This window comes from Pleurodeles waltl, chromosome 2_1, assembly GCF_031143425.1.
Source record: "Pleurodeles waltl isolate 20211129_DDA chromosome 2_1, aPleWal1.hap1.20221129, whole genome shotgun sequence".
Lineage (NCBI taxonomy): Eukaryota > Metazoa > Chordata > Amphibia > Caudata > Salamandridae > Pleurodeles > Pleurodeles waltl.
In genome coordinates this window covers 640,065,741-640,087,955 of record NC_090438.1, presented here as the reverse complement: position 1 = coordinate 640,087,955, position 22,215 = coordinate 640,065,741, and the positions used below count along the sequence as shown (strand labels likewise).

Here is a 22,215-nt window from a genome sequence, read left to right as displayed (position 1 = left end):
CTCATTCCATTACTTAGTTCTTTGTTGCATTATATTCCCCAAGTATGGTCACTCTAGGGTTCGTTATTTTCCCATTTGGATGGGGCCTAGCCTAGCAATTTGGGCTGTACTGTCCCTACATGAGAAGGACTAAGATGGATTTTCCTGTGGGTGGTCTCAATTTAAAGGGGCGCACTGTATGAAAACCAATGGCCTGGAGTGCTTTCCAGAGTAATCAACTGCCAGTGACAACGGTTAACAAGCACTCCTTTCACCACTTTGTTGTGCATCATTAGATGATCACTAACATTCTATTAGTATTAACCAGGAGACAATTAAGGTCAACTTTCTGTCACAGATGTGGTACCAAGTGTCCCATTTCATGTGAACACCTAGAATCTCTTCTTTGATACTGTTAGGCTGTATTGCAACTGCAAAGATCATGGAAAAAGAATGGAAATGGTAGGTAGGAAGGCTCCGAGTCTGGGCCTTAAGTTACTTATTACTGGGGTATATTAGAGTTCATTATTTAATATATTCTACAGTAAAAGTGGATCAGAATGCGAAAATTGATGACTGTGCTGAGATCCATGAATGCTGTAGTGATTAAAAAACATTTATGTACCTTCAGTCGACCAGACGTAAGCCAGTACTCGTTTCTCGTTTAAGTACTAGTCCATAAATGGAGACACTGATGAAGTACTTCTGAAGTTCTAAACAGCAATCCTGTCTCAGTCTTACATTCCCATCTCCCTAGAAGATATTGCTCTCCAAAGTAAGATGATGGAGAAAATAAAGTTGGCTGAGGCAGGGAGATAAAGACACAAAAAGGAATGATCAGATCAATGTGCTAAATGTAGAGCAGTCTAAGACTGAGGCCCATACATTTATTGCTCCAGCAACCCCTGTACTGTACCCATATCCTCCTCCTCCGTCCTTGCATCCCTAAAGGTTTAGTTGACATGTACTCTGGGGGCCAGGATGCGTTGGTGTGGCTGGCTTCATATGAACTTCTTGTGATGCTTACCAGCTCAGTAATGTGGAAATAACAGCATGTTTACCTTCTTTTGTGGTTTTAAGTCATACCCATTAGTTTTTTCTGTGAATTTCTGAGGTTTTTTCTTGAACCTACATTTAGTTGTTATAACCAAAGCTATTTATAACTTCAACTTAAACTTTGTTTTGTGTGTGTGTGTATATATATATATATATGTTATATGCTGCTTGGTATGATGCAAGCAAATAAAAGATACATAATTATAGACAAATAGTTTGCTATGTACACACACACAAGCATAATCGCTAACCAGCCATATTCAATCCAGCGAGATTAGGTAAATGAAATTTGCTGCACAGGTATAAAACAGCCATTGACTAAACTCAGTGGCGGACGGCAGCTTTAGGAGGGAGGTGGGCGGGCGGGAAGCACACACATACACATTCTTTAACACACAGACACGCACGCACATCCATTAACAACACTTATAACATTCAAACATGCATGCAAACATTCATTTTAAAAGTTCACACACACTCATTCTTTCACACACGCACGCACATCCATTAACACTCAGAACATTCAAACATGCATGCACGCACCAAACATTCATTTCAAAACATCTCACACACACACACACACACACACACTTACCTTCAGCCTCGGAGGTCCCAGCAGGGTTGGGACTGCTGCTTTCCCTGTAGGTCAGCCAATGAGGGAAGGCAGCAGTCCCAGCCTCGTCACAGAGTGGGATGGGGTCAGTGAGACTGCTGACCCCACCCCACTTTGTGACAAAGTGTCACTGATTGACACTCGCCCTGGGCGCTTCAGGGCTTAAGCCTGAAGCGCCCAGGTCAAAGTCAATGGGTGACGTTTTCCTTGTCAGCCGGGGGAGGGCCTTGAGGCACCTTTGCTGAGCCGATAGCAATGAGCTGTGACCTACTCAGCCCAGCAAAGTTCAGCTCAGGCAGCCAGGAGTCTGCACAAATCGTGCATGTCTCACTGTCTGAGCTGAAAATGAAGAGTGTCTGTCAGGCTGACCTTTGTTCAGCCTGACAGACACTCTTCATGAGGGGCAAAAGGTGGGTGAGCGTGGCCCCTCCGCCCTAAAGGACGGGCCACGGCTGACTAAACTATTTCCAGGGCACAATCGGCTTTACAGCATGCAGCTTATTAAAAATCACCTTCAAATCTTATAATTCAGGTAAATGCAGCTTTAGAGAGAAGAAAACAGCATTCTAGCGAAATAAGAGTCACTAGTCAAGTTGCGGGCGAGAGGGTGAGAGCTCATGCACATAGCTGGTGGCATTAATAGACAAATTTGAAGAGATTAGGTATTGTTAATTGCAGGGGTATGAGGAGAGGGTGTAATTTTACTGCTCCACTCCAACGTGGGTTTACGTAGGAGTGTGTTAGCAGAAGCCCAATGATGAAGCATTAGTGGGTGAGTGCAGTTTTTCTTACAGGTAGTCGCCTGCCCACAGGGGCGGGGGACGTACTGTTTTTTCTCGTACCTTTTGTTATAGTGATTCAGGACAGTGAAATAAAGTAACACCTCTTGGTAGACCATTTATGAGCTATGGCCACAGAGAAGGTGCTTACTTGAAAACACTAACTACGGATGTCTGAAAATTCAAATGTTTTTATTTTACACAATGGTTTTCTGTCAAAAAAGAGATAACCATATTCGATGTGGCATCTCACATTTTTATTACATCTAGCAATCAGAATTAACAGAAATGATAAACGTGCCTTTTTATAGAACCCCCCCCACCTCTAGATAAATACAAAAATACATTTGCAGTGGCGGACCTGCTACTCTATGTATTGTATTGTGCTGTGCTTTCCACACACTTCCGCAGTATGTGTGGAGGTAGCACAGAAAAGGTGCAGGCTGCATGGAACTGGCATGGTGAAAGATGGGGTATCGCAGAAAAATGGGCTGGGGACGCCATGGATGCTCATCTACCCATGAATGTGCACAAGTGGGGAAGAGACATGAATGACTTTCCAAACAAGATGCTGTTAACCGAAGAGTTTTTTTTTTTTTTTTTAAACAGGGAGCATGTCGAGGCTGTGCATGTTTCTGCCATTTTCACGTTTTGTTTTTGTTTTTTTAAAAGAGTGGGTGCCCATGTCATCTTATCCTGAGGGTCTTACTATTACCTGGTCTGACCAAATCCTCATTACCATGGGCAGAGTGAAGCTTGCTAGAATCTGAACAAGTAACATTCGAGCAATTCTGAGCAGCAAGGGTGTAATCCGCTATGCATTATAGTAATGGTCAAATCTACCACACTTGGGGCGCAGAGGGAAAATAAACACAATATGGATGTGTTTATTCCTATCAGAATGCTCCACATGTGACTACATCTGATATTTCATTGAGTGCAAAACAGATCCCTTCCCAATGGTTAGTTTGTGTCAGTGGTTACAGGTGGCGGAGCCGGCATCGATCCTTTGGTGACCGGAACTTAATCTTAGAGCAAAATGGAACGAATTAGAGCTATTAGCATTGTAAATTCCTAACTGGACTTTTCTTGCCACATAAATTGAAAATGAAAAGTAAGCTAATTCAAAGCGCCACAGCCGCCATGAGCGTGAAGGAGAGACACAAAGGGATAAAGAAGTTCGCTCGCAGTCAAATGTATCAGCAAAGTGCAATTATCTATGTAACAGGGCCGATGTCCAAGGCAGTAAACAAACCGCCCCAAGTAGGGACAAACGTAAAGCATTTACCAATGATGACAAAGGATTTTTGAAAGGCAAGCCCACGAACGAGTGAAAGTGATGGGCGTGGTTAAAAGCCCACAAATAGATTACAACACGTCAGAGCGCTTGAGCGCTTAACCTAAAAAGGAGGGAAAGGAAGATGTAAAAAATACAGGTAAACAGTGACAGAGGGAAATGCAGAGACGAAAAAGAACGGAGGTGGTGAAAGAATGGCATATATACATTATAATCAAGACTAACCAGTTTGGTATAAGGCGATACCATTTAAAAAAACACAACTATACAATTCAATACCAACCACATTAGTTCTGTATTAATGTAATACAATCAAAATATAATGCATATTTAATGAGCACTCACAGATGTTCTTGAGGTGCAGGAGTAGAAGAAACGTTTCCAAGGAAGGTTGGACGTACAGTAACATTTACCGGGCATGGTAGCGTTTTGGATCCAAATCTATTTGTGACCTCAATAAAAATAGTCACTAAAATGGAAACAAAATGAACACCTATAAATGCACACGAACATCCAATACATACCCGACATACTGGTCAAGCCACCTCTACTATGTATACTAAAATAGTGCAAATCAGAACAAATTATGTGATTTCAAATGCATTTGTATGTATTATTGAGTTAAAATATACACTAAATAAAGTCTCCATTAAAACATATAAAACATACTCTGCTGCAGGGGCCCCGTTAACCCCTGCTTTAGCAGCGACAGCGGGGTTTGAGTTTGGATGGGCCTCTTCTTTCTGCAACTTGGCAGACAGCGGTTCTTAAATAACGTGTGTGGGTAGGTGGGTTTGAGTGACTGAAAAGAGGGATAGATGGGTGTGTGAGTGAAAGGATGGATATAAGGGTAGATGAGTGAAAGAATGGATGGATGAGTGAAAGGGTGGATGGATGGAAGGGTGGCTGGATAAGTGAATGAATGAAAGGGAGGTTGGTGGGTGAAAGGATGGATGATAAGAAACGATGGATGAATGCATAGGTGGAGTGAAAAGGTGGATGGATGGAGCAAATGAAAGGACGGATAAATGGATAAGTGAAAGGATGGATGGATGAGTGAAAGGATGGATGCTGGGGTGTAATTACCCCCCAACTTTGGCATATACAGTAGGGTTAGTGGGGGTGCAATTCTTGATGGACCTCTTCTGTCTGTAACTTGCAGACAAAGGTGAGTGAGTGGATGGATGGATGGATGGATGGGTGAGTGAAAGGGTGGATGGTTAGGCGAGGGAAAGGGTGGATGGGAAGATGGATAAATAAAGATTGAATGTAAGAAAGGGTGAGTTAAAGAATGGATGGATAAGAGAAAGGTAGGGTGGATGGATAGATGAGAAATAATTGATGGATCAGCGGAAGGGAGGGTGGCTGGATGAAAGGATGGAAGGATGAGTGAAAGGGTGGGTGTTAAGAGAAAAGATGACTGGATAGATGAGGGAGTGAAAGGATGGTTAGCTGAGTGAAAGGGAGGGTGGATGGATGATAGGATGGATGAGTGAGAAAAAGGATGAATGGCTGAGTGAACGGAAGGGTGGATGGATGGGATGAGTGAAATGAAGGATGGACAGATGGATGAAGTGGATAATGGAGTGAAAGGATAGATGGATGAGTAAAAGGATGGATTAGAGAAACAACAGATGGGTGAAAGAATGGATGGATGAGTGAAAAGGGAAAGTGGATTGGTGAGTGAAAGGGTGGGAGGATCAATGGATGAATGACCGAAAGGATGGATGGACAAGTTAAAGGAGGGATGCATGAGTAAAAGGGTGGATGAAGAGATGGATGGATGAGTAAGAGGGTGGAGTCATGGATTGATAGATGGATAGGTTTGGATATGGATTGTTTGGCGGACCAATGGAATGGTGAAAGGCTGAATGAGATGAATGAATAGATGATAGAATATAAAGGTGAACTTGTGGATATATTAACAGGAGGATTGAGGGACGAATGGATAGATGCTTGGATGGAAGAGATAATCAACATCTTCTGGGGAGGGTTGTGATGATTTGCTTCATTTGTTTTGTGTTATAAGAGCGTTTGTTTGAAGCTGAGGGAGCTTGGCAGCCACTGAGTGGGGTCCCAGATTCTTGTCCTCCACTGACATCTGTCATGCCTGGATGGGCATTAAATGTACCCCAGGTGAGGTGGTCCGGCTGGGGATAGAGAGGTGAGAGGACTAAGAGAGTAGGGCCTGAGGCGTAGGTGTTATTTTCTCAAGACTGGAGAAGTGGGGCTGTGACTGCACCCATTGCAGTTGCTTTGATGAACAAGCTGATTCGCAAGTTTAGTTTGGGGCAATGTTATTTCATGAGTGATGTGTAGCCTAGTGGTTAAGGTCTTAAACCTTCATTATTTGTATTGTTATTCAGGGTTTACATTTGGTTTTGTTGGTCCTAAGTGTGATTAAAGTCTCTTCCTCTACAAAGAGTTTCAATGATCTCTAAGAAACACTGTTGCTAAAAAGCTAGCTGACTAGGGCTTTATTTTCCTTGACTGTATTAATGAAATTGGCATGATACAGTGACAGCTATAACTTGTCAGCTTAGACAGGATATGGTATGGGCCTTTAGCTTAGTTGCTTTATTTTAAAGTGAAACCTCTATTAATGGGCCCTAAACGGGTTAAGAGTAAGGCAGAACATAGAACGGGGGAGGCACATTTTGCCAGAGTAATGAGGAGATTGGGCTCAATTGAGGATATTTTAACTATAATATGTCCAGCTGAGACCAACAGCTCCGCTGAGCCTACAGGTTCAGTAACCATCGGCAACAGGCTCACAGATGTCAAGTGGGTTAGGAGGCTGAAGTGCCCTTAGGCAGCCCTCTCCCTACTCCCAAAGAACCCTGAAAAGGGGTGCCCATCCAAAAAAGTATGTTTGAAGCAGGTCGCGACGTAGGCAGCATGGCTTGCATAAGCAGTTTTAGTTTCAAGCTTGGCCCTGATCCCACCATGGTTATCTAAGCTGGGGGTGGGGGTGGCTGGGGTACCAGCTCTAGCCAATGCTAGTGCCTGAGCGTTAGGGACCCGGGAGGATAGCATGGCAATAGATACGAAGCTGGTAGCTCTGCAAAACACAGTCACAGTGTCTTCCCAACTAGGAAAGCAGGACTGGGGCTTCAATCCAGCCCAACAGGGGGAAATGTGGCAGCGGGAAGAATCGCTAGCATCACCCTTCAAAAGGAGAAGACTGCAGACATATACATTGAGAGAAAAGGCCTCGGCAACATCAGGTCAAGACCCAGTCCTGTCATCTCAAGATCAGCTGGGCTTATGTCTTATGGGAGGACATGAAAGGAAACTTTAGGAATGGTACCTTTTTGAAATATTTGACTGTTTCACAGAAACTGATAGAGCAGGCCACACAGAATACTATAGTGTGTTCTCATGAAAAATCAAGCCAAAGGAAAAGTCAAACATTTGTTAATTTCATACAAAACCACCATTAATCAGTCTATTGTTCTGGTAATATTCAAATTTGTGGGACCACAGATTTTCTATTATCAAAATAAAACTGTTAGCACTCAGGAGCTATTTAGAGGGATTTTTTTGACAGGGAATATGACTGTGCTGCCTAACCGAAGGCTTTGAAGTTGATGTAGCAAATGTTATTGCCACCCATAGCGTCACAATTGTATCTGACAATTTTTGCATTTTCTTAATTGAAATACTAATAGATTTGTTATGAAGTGGTGCACTGAAAGCCTATATTAATGTGCAGTCACTGTAGTATAGAGAGCTAAAGTGTGGTGGTACAGCCCTAAAACGTCATGTATAACAAATTAATTCAATTCTATGTGATTCTTTATCATGTTAAAGAACAGTGGGCACTAACATGATAATAGATTTCTGAAGAGAAGTGTTATAAATGTTACTTGCAAAAGGCAAAAATGCAGATCTGCACTATAGTTAAAGCAATGTATTAACAGTTATTTCATTTTAAACCTATACAACATGAACACTGACAAAAGATTATTAATGTTGCATTCATAATTTTGAGAAGTTACATTTGCCTTGCTTTATAAATGAATGTGCCATTTTAATTCACTTTACCTACCCTAAGTGAGGCCTGCAAGGCCCTGTTTTCTAAATGAAGGAGCTAGGGCATTTCCAGTCATTACTGGTGACAAAGGAGTCAGCACTAAACTGAAGACTAAGAAAAAGATAGGAAAAGCAGAACAGTCAACAGATACTGAAAAGAAAGCTGAAACTTATGTGAGTGACTCGGTTGATGATTTTATAAATCAGCCATTGTTAAATCGTCCACCTTCATACAATTCTGAGCAGATAGGAGCAACAAGCAAGTCACAGAGAACTGTGACCTTTGATGTGCCATCTGCACCAGTTGACCAAACCCCTTATCGGATTGTGCCAGATCTGAATGTGAGTTCAGTAAGACAGATTTCCAGTACAAATCATCCAATTTAGAGTTTCAGTCAGTGCAGAGTTCTAACATGAATCAGCCAGCACAGAGTTTTAATTTGAATCAGCCTATGTAGAATTTTACCCCAAATCAACCAGGACAAGGTTTATGTATTGTTTTGACAGGAGGGTGTGTTGACATGGCAGTTCTGCAGAATCCAATGAATTATATGAACCCATATGCATTGACAAGTTCTGTGACAATAGGTCCAGTTGTTCCTTTATACTTCAGGTGATTGGGAATAATCCACACACATTTGATGCTCAGAATGTCCTGAATACCGCAGTTGCATCAAACAGTGCGCAGGGATTTGTGATTCCGAGTGGTTCAGAGTAAAATAAATTCTCCTTCAAGACTGTTGACCCCCACATGGATTTAAAATCTGACTTCACTGACAAAGTCAGACAGGATTTACCCTTGATGGGAGGTTTCCTCAGAGATTCTCACCATGTTTTGTGCCCAAATCAGAACCTCCTAAGAACGAATATAGTAGCCTGAATAGGTTATCCCTTTAACGCTCCAGAAGACATGTCTATTGCAAGCACCCCAAATCAATCAATTGTAGGTTATCCAAGAACAGAAATGTTACAGAATAATCCAATAAGTGTGAGGCTTTGCTGGTGGCTGAATAATTTGACTCCTGTAGGTGCAGCAGGAGGAATGGGTTGTGGTACAGTAGTAGAACACATCCCAGAGAGAGGCAGACCATTGGATATACCTGGATTTAAGTTAGAATTAAATGAAATCAAATTGGGAAATGTAGACAGTTAATTTAGAGATTTACACTCAAGATGAATTGCAGTTCGTATGCAAAGACATTACAAAACGTGCAGATCAAACTTGACAGACTAGATGAATTAGCCCAGAGATATGATGTTGATTTGGAGAAATCAAAACCATTGAAGAGAACTTACAAAGTAGACTCCATTGACAAATATATTGAAAATGAGACCTCTTGGAATGAGATTGCAGATTAGGGAATTGATAACTTACATTCAGAAATGGGTAGCTTTAGACAAGTGGGAAGGAAGATGAGCAAAGAAATGAGATCAGAAAAAAGCCACAACAGATTTGCCTACATGGGGGGCTTTAGACAAGTGGGAAGGAAGATGGGAAAAGAAAAGAGATCAGAAGAAAGCCACATCAGAGTTGCCTCTGGCAGAAGCAAACCATGCTGACAAAAATGTTAACATGCTTCTAATGAGAAAAATTCCTGGTGGAGGGTATGTTCATGAATCTTGAAGTAGGAGTGATATTTTGTCCTTTACAGATGATTACCAAAATTAACAGAGAAACCAGTAGAGTGGTGTAAGCAGACAGAATGATTTGTGGAACTTACAAAATGTCTCTAGAAAGATTTGAAAACGTAATTTGACATTGTGGTTCCAAGTGATTTACGGAGTGAGTATAGGTTGCTGTTGATTGGCCTGACTCTGAACTTCCAAGAAATCCAGTGACAAATGCGCCATTTGAAGAAGTGAAGAAAAAGTATCTGAAAATGGTTGGCTTTTTGAAAATCAAGGTGTCCCCTAAAGACATTGATTGGCTGGGAATTGACAGAACTCCTAAAAAATAAGGAGTTGATACATTCCTATTATGAGAGATTGTTGTAGGCTTTCAAACATTTCAGCGGTGCTGATGCCATAGAAGCAAAAGATCTGGGTCATTTTGTGTTCAGATTTATTCAGGGATTGAAGACAGATATAGTAACATGATTCAGCAGCATTTGATTTGTTGGCAGAAAAAAACGATTGATGAGATCCTGTGATATGCAAAATACTACAGTGATGAATTGGGATTGAAGCAGATAAAGTTGATGGTGGTGCAATTGAAAGCTGCACAGAAAGCTAGTCAGATTCGACAGTTTGCAGGGAATACAGGTGCTACGCGAGGACAGCAACAACAGGGATTTAATGATTTCTAGCAGCAGGGTAGAGGATATCCTTACCATTGCATGAGAAGAGCCAGTTTCTCTTCACGTTTCAGTTTGGCAGTTGTTATTTGGCATGATGACGAGTTCCACAAGGTTCTAAACAGGGCCCCTCTATCTTTAATCAGATCTTGAAAAAGAATCTGGAATCACTCAAAGTGCCCAATCATTCAGACTTGGTTCAGTACATTAATGCCCTACTAGTGGCATCAAACACTCAAGAAGCCTGTAGGAGAGACACAATTGTCCTACTGAACCACTTAGCTGAGAATGGACAAAGTTTCCTCGACTAAATTGCATTACTGTAGGAAAGAAGTCTTGTACTTAGGTCAACACATTGAGAAAGAAGGTGTCGCAAGAAAGAATCTCAGCAATTCTGAAAATGAGCCCTGCAAAGATGCAGAAAGAAGTCAGTATGTTTTTGGGAATGGTTGGCTACTGTTGTCAGTGGATTCAAAACTTTTCCTTTTGGCCAAGCCTTTACAGAGGCTAACACACAAAGATGTGTCTGATCCTTTATCATTGGATGTCAACTGCAATTGTGCTTTCACAGAGCTGAGAGAAAATGGATTGTGCCCTTAACTTGGGAATGCCGGATTACTATAATTGTTTTACTTTGTACTGCTGTGAGAGGGAGGGATGCACTCTGTCAGTTTTGAATCAGTTGCATGGAAAGTCCAACAGACCTGTGGCATATAATTTTGCCTCTCTTGATCCTGTGGCTTTGGCATTGTGTGGCTGTCTTAACGCTGTTGCCACTGTAAGCGTCAGCGTAGAAAAGTGTGAAAGTATTGTTATGGGTCATCCTTCTAAATGTTTCTATCCCCCACTCAGTGGGCATTTTGTTAACCCGCACCAAAACGCAGCATCTAACAAATGCGCGTCTTTCCCGTTATGAGCAAACCATACTAGTCGCTCATAATATTAATCTCAAATGTTGCAACACTTTGAATCCATCTACTCTTTTGCCAGTTCCAGTGAATGATAAAGATGAAAATGTCATTGTACTGATGAAATTGACCATGACTGTCTGGATGTTACTGAACTATACACCAAGTCAAGACCTGACATTCAAGATATTCCCCTACCTGAAAATTATTATGTAATGTTAGTTGACGGCTCTTGTTCAAGAGACAGTGATGGCACTCTGAGAGCTGGTTATGCAGTCTGTACAGTTCTAGGGGTAGTCAAATCCCCCTGGCTTCAAAGAGTCTTTTCTGCCCAAGTAGCTGAATTGGTTGCTCTTACAAGAGCATGCTGTGTTTCTGAACAGCTGAAGGTGACAATTTTCATCGATAGTCAGTATTGCTTTGGTGTTGTTCATGACTTTAGACAGTTGAAGTCCAGAAATAATTTATGACCTCTTCTGGCTCACCAATTCACTATAGAGACAAGGTGAATAACCTTTGGAATGCATTACAGTTGCCTGCCCAAATTGCAGTTGTGAAGTGCTCTGCACACTGCAAAGCCACTGACTATGTAACTATCTGCAACAATTACGCTGATGAGGTGGCAAGATACTTGAACTATACGGTCTTTAATGGAGAGTACTCCAATGAGTCAAATGATGAGACATGTCACAGTCTTCTGTTAACTACTACAGATACCTGGAAGGAAGAAATGTCAGAGGAAGCAAGGGTGGGTTATAGTTATAGCAAGTTGGGTAAAAAACGATGAGGATGATGCTTGGGTTTCAAGTGATGGAAGAGTTGTGATGCCTAATAGTTTGTTACCACCTATGGCTAGGCATTATCATGATCCAGCTCATGTTGTCTGTGATGCTATGATTAGGACATTCAGACAGACGTAGTTCAGCCCTAGATTCAGATTGATGGCAGAGGCCCTATGTCACATATTTGCAGATGAAGGTAGGTAAATGTACAGCAATTACACTGAGTCACATAGGCAGATCAGGAGGACCTTTTAATAGGATGCAGCTTGATTTTATTGAGCTTCCTGTGTGCAATGGCCTGATATGTGTCTTGGTCATTGTATGCGTTTTGTCTCATTGGGCTGAGGCTTACCCGACTTCTCTACAGTCAGACCGAGGGATACACTTAAACAGTGAAGTCCTGAAATTATTACACACGTCATTACAAGTTGAGCAAAGACTACATTGCAGTTATAGGTCTGAGGCTTTTGGATTGGTGGAGCATATTAATGTAAGTTTGAAATCCATATTGAAAAACGTATGTACCTCTACCTCATTTAAGTGGCCTGACGTATTGCCTCTTGTTTTGCTGAGTTTGCGCAACACTCCAGACAGAAAGACTAGATTGTCCCCACATTAAATTATAATGAGGCGCTATGAGATTGACAGACTTACCTGCAAATGCTCTTGTAAACATCACAGATGACTTGCTACTGGATTATTGCAAAGGACTAGCTGACGTGGTTTGTTCTGTCTCTCATCAGGTCGGAGAAGCTACTGCCCAGCCACCGCAGGAGCTCTGCCATGACCTGTGTCCAGGTGGCTGGGTAATGGTCATGAGCATGTGAGGAAGTCCTGCTTAGAATTGCATTGGTAGGGGCCACACCAGGCCGTGTAGTGACTACAATGGCTGTGAAGTACGCTGGTCTCCCTAACTGGATACATGCTAGTCACACTCGCAAAGTTCCAGGTCCCCTTGAGGATACAGCACCTGCCCCTGAAGGGTTGGTTACAGTGAATCGAAGGGATCAGGTTAGTCAAGCTGTTGGGGATGTGCAAGTGGCTGATACAGCAAAATTATGGTCTGAGGGGGGGTCTGAGTGAATTAACAGCCGTGCTTGTTATAGAAAGGTCAAGACAGAAACAGATGGCTCTGAAAACCTCAGATGCTGACAAAGGACCTATTGCTGTAGCAAAACATCCGGAGACAAATGGCGAAATGAGAAAACTGTGCCAGTAGTGCAAGTGCCCCCAACAATTCCAGAAGAAACTGAATAATCTAATCATACAAACAGTGATACAGACAAGCCAGTAAATCGGAGATCAAATAGAGAGTTCCTAGTCAAAAATATGCAGCAGCTGAATGGACATATTTTGCAACAAATGACTGGGAGAAGGAATTTACAACATTTTGTTTTAACAATACGTATTTAGTTGAGCATTCTTGAATTTGTTCTTGTTGCAGAACTGAACTTTGAAATTTCGTTGCCACTTGATGAACTGAGACATTCTATCCTAGATGTGTTTATTGGCGATTTTTGATCTGCGCATTTATTAGAGATAATTGAACTTTATTAGGGGCATTTGATGGACCTAGTAGCAATTTAAAGAAGCTTTTTCGTATCTAATGCCTAAACTTAAGAGGAAAAAAAAGAGGTTTTAATTTTTAGTTTTAGTTTTTCTTGCAATATGCTGTGCTGACAAATAAAAGGGACTGTAAGAGACAGTTGATATTTTTGCTGTCTCAATTGCACTTTTACTTTTTGGTCAGAAATTAAAGATCTCATGGAGTCAATCAAGGTAGTAAGCTTAAGTACCTATGTGTAGGATTGTTAGTTGTGACAGTTATAATGATTATATTGTTGCCTATTCGATTGAGTTTGCCCACAGCTTTTAGTTCAAAGAAGGTTGAATCGACAAGTGCCCCGAGTGCTACAAGCCCTAGAGCAAACAAAGTCATTGTTCAAAGAGAAAGACTTATATGCAGATGGGTGCAGAGGTGGTCTATAAATGTTATGCAAGTAGGTAAATGCCATGGAAGTTAAGGACTGTTACATCAGCACTCAATTAGCTTCATCAGTTAGTGAAGGAATTATTTATAGCAGTGGTTCCCAACCTTTTGACTTCTGTTGACCCCCACTATCATTACTGGAATCTGGGAACCCCCACTGAATTATTGGAATCCAGGGACCCCTTACTCACCTGAGTAGTTACTAAAAACAAAGGACCTCGGTCTAAACATTGTTGATGATTTGAAACGCAAAAAATACACAAAAATACACAAGCGAATGCTTGATGAATATCAAACACACAAATAACACATTTTGTTGACTTTGCAAACAAATATAAAAACAAAAATAAAAAAAATAATGTTAGTAGGAATGTTAGAGCTTTTCTAAATTCAATAGAAGTCACACATCGTCCATATTTTCTTCTGTTTAATGCACCTGCACTGCTCCCACAAATCAATCTGAGGACACTAATTTTATTTCTAGCCTCCAATTTCAGATTCCTTGATATTTACAGTATGTTTTAACATTTTCAAAAGTATGTTTAGCCACTATATTTATAAATACTTTATTAATCTGTTAACAATTTATTTTCCAAACAGTCACAGACCCCCAGTGGTCCCCGGACCACAGGTTGGGAACCAGTGACATAGTATTCCTTTGGCTAATGGAATTTACTGCAGTTTGTTGCAGACTCAGCAAGAATATTTCTAATATTATCACTCTAATTATGATCTAGTTTTCTCAACAGTCCCCATCATGAAACAGTTGAGCAACATTGCCAAAGCTTAAAACATGGACACTATGGGAGGTTTCTTTGAACCTACATTGACGTTTGGTACAGTCTATGCCAATAGAAACAATCGGACAAGTATTCTCACCCCAGTAGAAAAGGAGAATCAGAAAAGGATTTAATAGGATAGGCTGGAGAAAAGCAATAAAAGCTAAGTTAGAGAAAGGAGTAGTGCTACATAATTGGGTAGAGAAGAAGAAACCCATTCTCTAGCAAGGAGGTTAGGATCCCTTGCCTTATATTGGCAACATGTAGGGAAGCTGTTCGCCTATCAACCTAAATCGAAAACTGATACAAACTTTGCAGGAACTAGTGAATGCAAACATGTGTTCTTGTTTAAGTGTTTGGACATTCATGTTGGCTGGAAAAGACCCTGCCATTACCGGGTGTTTATTTCGACTGTGGGAAAAATTTCTATTATAAGCTGCCTAAAAGATGGTAAGAAACATGTTATCTTGGAGTAGTCTTTCCAAAGATTTATCATGTGGAGTATTTTGATGATCCTGTTTGGGATGAGAAATCAAACACCAGAGTTAAAAGAGGTACCTGTGTTTCAGATATTATAGGATATATTTTTGGTGCCATAATTCCATTGGTTGGAGTGATCCTGAATAGCCACAAGATAAGGAAGTTATCAACAATTTTAGATAAGCTATCTACAGATACAGCAAGTGTCTTCTTGTTACTAGATACAGAAATGATTGTGGTAAGATCAATGGCTTTACAAAATCGGTTGTGTTAGACATCCTTTTTGTGAAAGAGGGCAGAGTTTGCAAGATGTTGCCGGTTCAACAGTGCTGCATTTCCATTCCTGACAAAAGTAAGGAGCTAAGAAAGAATATTGCAAATATGACACGCCCGAAAAAGGACCTGAAGGAGTTCAAGGTAACGGGTGCCTGGGAAGCAATAAGGAGTGCTTTTTCAGCAGTTGGAAAGTGGTTTGGAAGTTTAGGCAGAGGAATTGTTGGTAGTATCCTGAAACCTATATTGATAATAGCTTTGTGTGCCTTGGTTGCACTTGGTCTCTACAAGTGATGCAAGAAGCTTGAAGAGATTAGAGTAAACAGTAGAAAAAGAAAGGAAGAAATTGAGATGGAGACTAGATGAAGTATATATTATAGTGGCATTAAGCAGTTAGAGGAATCCAAAAGATCTTTCCTGGGACGACGTCAAAGATTTTGATCTGTCTCGTTGAAAATGAGAGATTGCAATCCGATGTGATGGCTTAATTTGCCATCAGATGGGGGATTGATGTAGTGGAAATGTTATTGCCAAGTACTAATAGATTTGTTGTAAAGAGGATCAAGGAAAGCCTATATTTATGTGCATTCACTGTAGAATAGAGATCTAAAGTGTGACAATATTGCCCTAAAACTTCACGTATAACAAATTCAGTTTAATGTGATTCTTAATCATGTTAATTAATAGTGTGCACTAAAATGATAATCTATTTCTGAAGTGAAATGTTTTAAACGTTGCATGCAAAAGTCGAAAATGCACATCAGCACTATAGTTGAAGCAATGTATTACTTATTTATTTTCAACCTATTGTAACGAACACAGACAAAAGATTATTAATGCTGAATTCATAATTTTGAGAAGTTATGTGAGCCTTGCTTTATAAATGTATGTGGCATTTTAATTCACTTTACTGTAAGGCCCTGTTTTCTGACTGTACAGAAAAATGTTTAGTCATTCTTGTTAACTTTAACTCTTCTTTCAGACTTCGTCCTCATGAAATGTAAGCTTGGTAATCGATGCCCTGTTTTACACGTAGGGAGCCTGAGAAAGTACCCATGAGCACCATACATTCAAGAACTGTGGAAACTGACTATGTATACAATTGTTTCAACCCACATGGATGAACTAAAATGGATGCCTCCTTCAAGTCGGTAATGTGAATCTTTACTGATGTTGCAGTTCCATGTTGCATGATCGACTTTTATTGGACAATTATACCTTTCGAGTCATGTGGAGTGATGGATAACTGAATCATCCTACTCTATGAACTCTAATATACCGTTCCCCACTTGGATCAGTGGCAGTTCTCTTCAGACCCCCACTTAAGCACTCTGCTCCTCACCCTTCTTCAGAGCACTCTTCACTTCGCTTTTCTTGGACTCAAAGATACAGACCTCTTTACCCTTACTCCTTCTTTACAATGTTTTGCTGGAACTTAGAAATGTTTCCCCTGACCTCAAGAAGAAAACTCTTGACCGAGCTTCTGAAATGCTGACGCCTTCCCTTTTACCAATTTTGGTTAGTCACCTTTTGTCCCAGATATAATTTTTTCAAATTATTTTTGTCCCTTTCCTTTTCATCCACATTTGTTTAGCCCAGCACATGGTAAGTATTGACTTGCTAATCTGTAGGGGTTTCCCTTGCCGTAGTTAGCTAAGCTTTGATGACTTAAATTGCCTTAATGTTAAAAAAAAAAAAAAAGGAACATCGCTTGTTGTCGACCCATCAGATTATCTTATTGCTGGTTTATTATTTTCATTGTTGAATATTTAGTTCTTTTGATGCTTGTTCGTTTCAATCTTTTCCATCGCCTCGGGCAACCCATGGTGATTCTGTATCTTTCTAACTTTGTTTTGAGAATTGACTACATGACTGAGTTTCAGCTTGTAAAAAAATCCTGTAACTCTATTCCAGACTGGAGTTTTCCTGTTGTAGCCACATGGGTCATACTGTCATTTTAAATTGTGTTGTATGAAGGGATCTTGGTTGAACTATTTCTCCACCCCTTCATGCTGGGTGAAAAGATATATTGACCTAGTTTAAAGCATAACCTTAAGGAAAATATGCTTTAGGCTGATTTCACCGATTGGTTGACATGCATGACGCTGAAAAAAGGAGACGACAGTGACATCCTGACCATTGGACAGCACAATCAAATGGGCAAAACAAAATGTGATTCTGGGTATTTAACAAAATGACTTGCATCTACCCAGCATGTACATGCAAAATTAAGCACAACTGTTGCTTCTTTGGGCTCTGAGGTAATTCAAAGCTGTTTTAAGAAAACAAAATGTCAAAATGCCGCATAAGAAAAGCTGATATTGCTGCTGTCGAAGGCCCCTTCACTTGTTGACTTGCAGACATTGATCCCTTGGCTTTTTAACCTAACTCGCAAGTGGCTCAGCAACCTCATTAAGGTTTTTGTCATGTCTTTAAAACCCCAGACCTAGGTGTTGAGGAGCGGAGGGTGCTTCAGAACGAACAGTTAGGAGGTGACCAGGAAAAGGTTGAGAAGGAAAATGTCTGGGCAGGGTGACAGGTCCTTTTATGCCTGAACTTTCAAGAACTTTGTGCACTCACTCTAAGAGGTGGTGCTTATGAAAGAGCCTGGGGAATTCAGGCTGATATGTAAACTGTCTGCACCATAGGGGGAAATAGATCCTTCTATTTGTTCAGTCAAGTATGTCTCTCTTGCCCATGCCATAGCCATCCTTAAGTCTCTATATCTGCTTTTTGCAGGAGGCTCCTTTGTCTAGAGTCAAGCTTCAGACTATTGCCAGCCAACCAAACAGATTTTTCTCATTCTGGGTTTTCATATTTGACAGTTTCTTTTTCTTTGGTTAATGCATGTCTATTAGTTGCTCTGTGCCCTGCGCTCACTTCGAGGGGTTAGTACCTTCCTTGAGTGGGCCTTTAAAAGGGAAGCATAGGGATGACTATTTGGACAATTGTTTGTTTCTTGGTCCATAGGACTCTGGGAACTGTAAAAGTTTTTTTTGGCAGCCTTTGCTGACCTTATGGGAAAATTGAGGGTACTCTTGGTGGGATCCTTATGGGAAAATTGAGGGTACTCTTGGTGGGGTCAAAATAACTGGCCCAGGCACCACCTTGCTTTTTGCTCAGTATCGAGACTGGTACAGTTAATGGAGTCTGCCACCTGCTTTCCACGAATAAGGGGGATTTTAAGAAACCAATCAGAAACTGCTCAGGGGCATGCATGGTTACCCTTTTCCAGCTTTAGGTGCTAGTGACCAATTGAATCACGTTTTATATCAGCTGTACAGACTACCCCTTTTCTAGATCAAGAGCACAGGCCATGTTAGGCTTGAGAGAGAAGCACCATAGATTCTGGATCTCTGTGGAAAACAGGCAAGATTTGGCTCAATGGTCCTTATACAATTTCAACAATAGTGTAGCCTGACCGTCACCCAGGTTATCTTTTGAGGGGCTGGATTTGTTCACTGAAGCTGCAGGGATTCTGGGATTTGGAGGCATCCTTGGTTTAGAGTGGTGTCCCTAATTGTGGCTAGCTTAGTGGCTAGAGCCAGGACTCATCAGGAACACAATGTTTGTGGATATGTTTCCCATCTTCCTAGCTCTACAAGTTTGAATTGACAGTGTTGCTCTGGTCTGATAATGTGTGTATTGGCGAATCAATCATTCAGCAGCATGCAAAGTTAAAGATGGAGCTCAGGTTACTGAAAGAGATTGTCCTCATTTGCATAAACAACAATATTGTTTTAAAGCTAAGCACGTTCCTGGTGTAATGAAAAATGCTGCTAATGCTTTGTCTTATTTTAAGATTCACATATTTCAGAAGCTTTCAGACAGGGGCTGCAGAAAAAGCTACTCAATTCCCCTGTCATCTTTGAAAACATATTGCACCAAATTGTCAGTCCTCATCTTGGCCAGTTTAGATTGAAAGACCAAAAAAAAAGACTATGAGGAGGCATTCCAGTGTTACTTGTTTTTTGAGTCTTAGGTATTTTTCTATGCAACTGTAGGATGAGGGGAGGAGTGCAACCTAAGCTGGGTGACGTCTCAGAATTGGCTTATTTTTTTTTTTAACCAAGATTCCAGGGCTAAGGGGTTAAAAAACAGTCCACTTCACATATGAAAGGCATACTAAGTTGGGAAAGGATAGGAGGCTGTAGGCATGATGTCAGGAGACCTACTGACTGGGAAAACATAGTTAATTTGGTAAATTGACTTCCAGAGGCTCATGCTTTTGCTTACAAAGCTGTATTTCTTAAAGCAGCCTTCTGCTTGGCCTTTTATCGGGCAAAACAATTTAGTGAACTTGTCACCAAATCCAGCTCTGCCTAACATGGTTTGCTACAGAGTCACCATGCCAGGTGATATTTGTCGGGTGAAGCCATCTCCCTTCCTTTCTCTAAAATGCACCAAATTGGGAGAATGATCAAATAGCTGTGGAGAGAATGGCAAGTTACTAGTATTGTCCAGTGTCAGCACTGGCAGTGCCTGGTATTCCAGCCAATTAACTCATAGTTTATTTCAATGGGTTCCCTCCTACCAAATTCCAATTCGGCAGTGTTGAAAAGGGCTTATTGAGTAGCACATATCAATTTAGCTAACTGCAGCTCCCATTCCTTCAGAATTTGGGTGGGCACAACTGCAGCTGGATGGCTTTTTGAACGGGGGCAGGTCCAGAAAATAGACAGTGGTCTGATTGTTATAAGCTCTATGTGTACCTTATAGGATTTAAGCCCCTCCCTACCCCTTTTTTGATTAGTGTAATGCACATCTTAGTGTCTTATTCGTTAGGGCAACAATGTTATCTTTCTCATATCTATCAATTAGGTGTTGTAGCTCCAGCAGATATTCTGTTTGTTACTCATTCACATGTCCGCTGGATGGCAGCAGCTTTCAGACACAGACTTTAAACCGAGAGCAGTGCATGCTGGGCTTGTGGTGCAGTAGTTTGACATCAACGATCTGAGTTTGAAAGATGAGCCAGGTGATTGAAAAGACAGTCTGTGAGCAGGTGATCTTGCACATGAAGTAAGGACATGATACATCATAGCAGAAGGGAACTGATTGAGCGCCTCATGGTTGAATATCTTGATTTGCAACAAGGTCTCTGGAGATGTGATCATGTGGTCCCACATCATCCCTAGAAGGGTCTGGATGCTCTAAAAGTACCAAATAACTCAGTGAGCATGTATATAGGTATTTGGGAAGTTCCTCAATGATTCATTTGAAATCCACCCCTCATGCCTTTTTGAAGGGAGATGAGGGCAATGCTTCCATATTCAGTGTCCATTCATCACAGTTGGGCACTGAATTGTTCACAGCATTTAATTTTTCATAAGGACCTTGCTCTCATTTGCAGTTCAACAACAAACCCTGTGTCTGAGGGGGGAAGCCAAATGATCTGCCTGTGGGGAACAGGGGTCGTCTTCCAGTTGACCTAGACGTTGTTTGCATTCCACATCAAATAAAGGATTAGTTCTCATTTTATGTCAGATGCGAGTTTCTGAGCATTATTAGTGTTGGGGGACTGTGAGGTACCTATAGGTCTGTTTCTAGCCCTTTTCTGGGCACTCCATCTTGTAGTCCATGGGATTGCGGGGGTGTTCGGGTTTGAGCCAGGGGACCAAGTTATGGTTGGTCAAACATCTCAGAAGGATATCGGGGTGTTGACAGAGAAGCCTCTGGCCTGGTTTAATCAGGTCAGTGTCTGAGATGGCCTTGCTCCTCAGTTGAAGGGCTGAGGTTTGTTCTTTAAACTTGGTAGGAACCCTTGGTTTCATCAAGGCATTGGACTTGGCCTTCAGGAGAAGACCTGTTTGAGTGGGCAGTTGTGAGTTTAGAAATGACTTAAGATGTATGGGTACTGATACACATTTCAAATGTTTTGTTTGCATCAAATATAAAATCATACTCACTTGATGTGCTTCTATGCATATGTTTTCATTATAAGCTTATGTTTTCTGTTAGACCTGGCATCCTTAGGGTGGTCTTACCCAGTCTTTTTTCCTTTACCTCCTGTTTTGTTGCTGTTTCTTTGTGATGGTATTAGGATTCTGAGCCCTTTACCATTGCTAAACTGCATGTGCTTCTCCCCTAAACATGACAGCATTGGTGTAGCCCCAATTGACATACTTAATTTACATGCAAGTCCCATGTAATGTGGTATAAAATATATCCAGGGCCTGTAAATTAAATGCTACTAGTGGGGCTGCAGCACTGATTGTGCCACCCACGTAAGTAACCCTGTGAATGTGTCTCAGGCCTGCCACTGCGGAGCATGTGTGTGCAAGTTCACTGCCACTCTGACTTGGCATTTAAAACCTCTTGCCAAGCCTGAAATTCCCCTTTTCTTACATAAAAGTCTTACTCCTAAAGTAGGTCCTAGGTAGCCCATAGGGCAGGGTGCCATGTCAGCAAAAGGCAGGACATGTACTTTTATGTTCTTTATGTCCTGGTAATGAAAAACACTTTTTTCATTACTGCGAGGCCTGTCCCTCTTATAGGCCAGCACAGGGAATGATTTAAAATACTTTTAAGCTGTAATTCCTAACCTGAGAGGAGTAGCTGCATCGTGTTTAGTATCATTGGAATGGTCATGATAAATCCTCTTTTGGGGTAAAGTCAGATTTATTGTTACTATTTAAGAAATGCCACTTTTAGAAAGTAGGCATTTATCTGCTTTCACTGCCCTATATCTCTACAGCCAGTCTCCAATACATGTCTGGCCTGGGCTAGGTGACAGCTACACTTGTGCACTCTCTTCAGACACCCACAACACAAGATATTAAACTGCATTAATCTGCATACTGATGGGTCTTCCTGGGGAGGAGGTTGACAAGGGCTCGCACTTACACTTCAAAGGGTAGTGACCAGAGTCCACACAAAGGGGCTGATTACCTCCCATTGATAATCTGGAGCCGGGTAGGGGCTGAAAGAGGACCTGTGCACCTCACAGA

General features: G+C 41.3%; 1 protein-coding gene across 1 annotated transcript in view; it reads right to left on the bottom strand.

Moving 5' to 3' along the window:
- The window catches only part of PKD1L1 (polycystin 1 like 1, transient receptor potential channel interacting), a 1,079,023-nt gene that overhangs the window by 526,138 nt on the left and 530,670 nt on the right, over nucleotides 1–22,215 (bottom strand). Inside the window, exon 31 of the mRNA XM_069216140.1 lies at nucleotides 4,070–4,193. Within this exon, the coding sequence (XP_069072241.1) occupies nucleotides 4,070–4,193 (124 nt within the window). The remainder of the gene's footprint in view (nucleotides 1–4,069; nucleotides 4,194–22,215) is intronic.